This window comes from Canis lupus, chromosome 2, assembly GCF_048164855.1.
Source record: "Canis lupus baileyi chromosome 2, mCanLup2.hap1, whole genome shotgun sequence".
Lineage (NCBI taxonomy): Eukaryota > Metazoa > Chordata > Mammalia > Carnivora > Canidae > Canis > Canis lupus.
The window spans coordinates 22,804,662-22,808,615 of NC_132839.1; the positions used below are offsets into that span (position 1 = coordinate 22,804,662).

Consider the following 3,954-nt stretch of genomic DNA (forward strand, 5'->3'; position numbering starts at 1 on the left):
ACTCATGAAGAAAACCAATTTTACTGCTTATTTAGTAAAGGCAAATAAAAGTACACTTCTTTTTCAACTAAAAGATTACTATGTGACAACAAAGTTTGCCTTTTTAATAACATAGATTACCAACAAGGTCTTGACCTAGTAATCAAAAATCAAAAACCTCAAATCTAAAAACAAGAAACAGGCACAATCACACACATATTCTGACCAAACAAACTAATCCTAAATATTTCCCAAATAAAAAAGCACAATCATTACATTCCATGTTTCAGCGAAGAGGCATTAAAGATTCATGCCATAAGTTTATTTACAAACATGTTGAGTATGTTGAATTCAAGAGATTGATCCATTTTTCAGAGACTGCACCTCTTAAAATGTTCCTTTTCACATCTGCAAATAAAAATAAGTTATTGACATTTAAAATGTCTCATTCATTAAAAAGAGATCATTTAGTTCATCAACATATCGTCTATCAGTTTATGACTGGTACATCAGAAAGCGTTTACAGTATCATGACTTTATTCATACTGATTTGCTTCATCATATGCACCAAAATCTTTCCATTATGGGTCACCTGGATAAATCCTTTCCCTTATGAATTAAGACAAATAAAAGCCTTTACTTACTAACAGTATTTTTGGAATTAATTCATACCAGCCCACAGAGCTTCCCATAATGTTGCTTTGAGGAAAATTCTGATTACAATTAAGCTAAATAAATCTTTCCTTCTCACACAAAGTATCTGCTAACCCCACACACAAGATTGGTTTGGGCATATACCGACACCTATTGCCCTGAAGACACTCGGCAGTTGAGGGTCTGCCTTCCGCCCAGGGCGTGATCCTTCCGCCCAGGGCGTGATCCGGGTCTGGGGATAGAGTCCCACATCGGGCTCCCTGCATGGAGCCTGCTTCTCCCTCTGCCTGTGTCTCTGCCTCTCTCTGTGTCTCTCACGAATAAATAAAATCTCAAGAAAAAAAAAAAAAAAAAGATCATCTAACCAGAACGCTACCTGGTTGGGAGCCTGAACTCTGGAACAAGACTAGGTAAAAATCCTAGTCCACGACCACCAGCTATGGGCTACTTAACATCTTTGTGTCTTAGATTAGGTTAAGTCACCCATCTCACTCACAGGCTTGCTGCGTAACACCAAGAGATCGTTAATGTAAAATACACCTGACAAACAATAGCATCCAATAAAAATTGTTTTTTTAAACAAAGGAATATTTGTGTTTAGCTTCATCAAAATGTCCCCAGCAATGCCACATCTACACTAACTTCAGGAATCAGCCCCGCACACTGTTTGTGTAACTGTGGGTGGGGGGAGGGGAGGAAGAAAGAAATAGAAGGGAAAACAGGACTTTGGGAAGGTTAGGGATCCATGGATTGATTACCTGTTTAGTGGATCAATTAAAACATCCTTATTTCTTAAGCAGTTGGTGTCTTACTATAAAAAAAGGTGCAGCAAATCCAGATCCAAAATACAAAGTCATCATAAGTAGTAGCCTCCACTTGTTTTCCACTGAAAATGGCAAATTCTGTTGGGGAAAAAAGAGCAACAAAAATGAAATTTCAAACCACCGGGTAAGTACACAGGAGATAGTAATTTCATTCTTACAGCCTCGGGTTACCGACGCCGTACACCATACCTCCTTTTAGGACATTATTACGTTTTACATCCTATGATCTTAATCCCACCGAACACTATGCGAAAAAAAAAAAAAAAAAAACTGGCTTTACTGAGCCCTAGGCAGGGCTCCAGGTCAGGCTAACACGGCGCCAAGTTTTCATTTTAGAAGATCGAAAAACTATTCTCCAGGGGAGCTGTTTTCTAAATGGACGGCGGCGTTGTGGTTTACGATGTGAGCCATCAGCCACCTGCGGCGGGCACGCGGCAAGGGCAACTCATCGCCAGGTCCACCTTTTCCACCCCGAGAAGCCCTACCACGCGCGCCCCTCCAACCGAATCTATCCCCACCTGAGCCGAGCCCAACCCCAACTAAAGAGGGGTAAGAGTTGTAATCAGGCTCGACCCACAACCACAGGCCTCACGTCCTCATGCGTCGCCAGCGACCTTCACTCCGATGACCTCCAGCTCAGCCGTAAGCCGCCAACACCTGCAGCCCTGGGCCCAGGGGCCCTGCAGGTCCTGGAGGCCGTGGGGGGGGGGGGGGGGGCGGGGAGCGGAGAGGGGAGCGCGGCGGGGGGAGAACGGGGGGAACGCAGGGGAGCGGGGGGCAGCGCAGGGGAGCGGAGGGGGGAGCGCAGGGGAGCGGGGGGGAGCTCCGGGGCGCGCCGGGGCGAGGTGGCGGCCTGTGGCTCCCCCGCTCCTGCCGGCGGCCCCCTTCCCCCGCTCCACCGCCGCGCTCCCATTTCCGGCTTCCCAGGTCCCCTCCCCCAACGAGGCGGCGGGGGTGCCCTACGCACTAACCTTCCCGGGGCCCTCCTCATAGTGGCTCCTACGGACCACAGAGGTCGTGAACCTCCGGATGCTCTGTCCCAACATAGCGCCGCTGAAGGTCCTGCGAGAGCCGCGAGCCCCGAGACGGCAGGAACGGCAACACCCCGCGCGCTCCCCTCCGCGACCTTGCTCCTCGGCGCGCCGGGGCCGAAGGGGAAGATGGGAAGCGGGGAGCGACCGCAGAGAAGACCAGAGGGCGGTGTCCGAGGATTGTGGGAATCGTAGTCCAGAGAGCGCACCGCCGCGTCGGCTCTGAAGGATTATGGGACATGTAGTCCGACGCGGGAGCCGGGCCCCGGAGGGACGAGCCCGGGCGCGGGTGGGGGCGGCCCGGAGAGCCTACCGCGTTGGATTCACACCTGAGCGATTTTACTGGATTTAGGGACGCAGTTTCGCTGGGTTTATGAGGCACAAAAATAAACCTTTCCAAGCTCTACTAGTGTGGTGATCCTTTGTATGACTAGATCGGCTACCCTAGCTCTGCGGGAGGCACCTGCCGGGCCGCGCTCGGCCAGCGCACCTGCAGGTGCCCGAGGACGCCTCAACACTGAGCTCAGGGGCGGGGCGGAGGGGAGGAGTCCTGAAAACAGGGTCACTGAGTGGAACAGGAGACACAGGGCGGAGCAAACTCCAATCCACTCCTAATAGAGGCTACAGGACCTCAAGTTTCTCTAAATGTCCCCCTCAGGGCTCGTATGTATTAAAGGATTTTGATTTAACTATAATCGGGGAAACATTTTCACTTCGAGCATTTCTGGATCGTCCTTTGCAGTCTAATGCAGGTAATATCCCCGTGTGTTTGGTTCATTGTAACTTCTAATTCACATCATTTGAGGCTCCTGTGTGTAACTGGCTTCCAGCAAACTCCAAGTGAATTCCAGGATAGTGTCTTTAGGCTGTGGCTTCAGAACTGCCAGCCTTCTTATGGGCCCTATGACAAATTAAAGATAGTTGCAAATCCTTTTATCCAGATACAGAATCTATGCCTTCTCTCCTCAAATGCAGGTGGACTCTATTTTGACCAAGAGAATTTGTTGAAAGTGATGCCGTGTTAGTCTCCTGCCCCGATCTTATACTGGCAGGTCCCTTTCCTGTCTTTTGGAATACTTGCCCTTGGAACCCTGAGTATCCATGTAAGAAGTTTGACTCCTCTGCTGGAGATGCTTCCTGAAAAGTCCCCAGGAGTCCACCAAAGGAGGTGGGGGTCAGGGCAGGTGTCAGGCATGTGAGTGAAGCTACCTTGGACCCCCCCCAGCTCAGTCTAGCCGCCAGCTGAACATTAGTGAGTGGCCCCAGTCAATGCTACCTAGAGTCTGGGAAGCAGAGCGGTTCCACTTGATGGTGATGTAGCAGCTGGCATAATTTGGGGGAATGCTAAATAGCCTCAGAAATGCACTCTGCAGCTTTTTGATGCTCCTGACAACTTAGAGGGTAAATTGGAATGGAATTGAAAGTTGCTGAGAACGGCATCTGGATGGCTCAGTCGGTTACGCATT

General features: G+C 49.6%; 1 protein-coding gene and 1 non-coding gene across 2 annotated transcripts; both read right to left on the bottom strand.

The window, feature by feature from the left end:
* Positions 1-263: 263 nt before the first annotated feature.
* On the bottom strand, positions 264-2,687 carry COX7C (cytochrome c oxidase subunit 7C). Its single transcript, XM_072792835.1, has 3 exons — positions 2,429-2,687; positions 1,392-1,535; positions 264-387 (listed from the first exon to the last, which is right to left on the bottom strand). The coding sequence occupies exons 1-2, from the start codon at positions 2,501-2,503 to the stop codon at positions 1,419-1,421; spliced, it is 192 nt and encodes a 63-aa protein (XP_072648936.1). The 5' UTR covers positions 2,504-2,687; the 3' UTR covers positions 264-387; positions 1,392-1,418.
* Positions 485-547, bottom strand: LOC140623914 (small nucleolar RNA Z39). The gene has a single exon (XR_012023444.1). It is a non-coding gene; the product is annotated as a small nucleolar RNA Z39 (small nucleolar RNA).
* Positions 2,688-3,954: the final 1,267 nt, after the last annotated feature.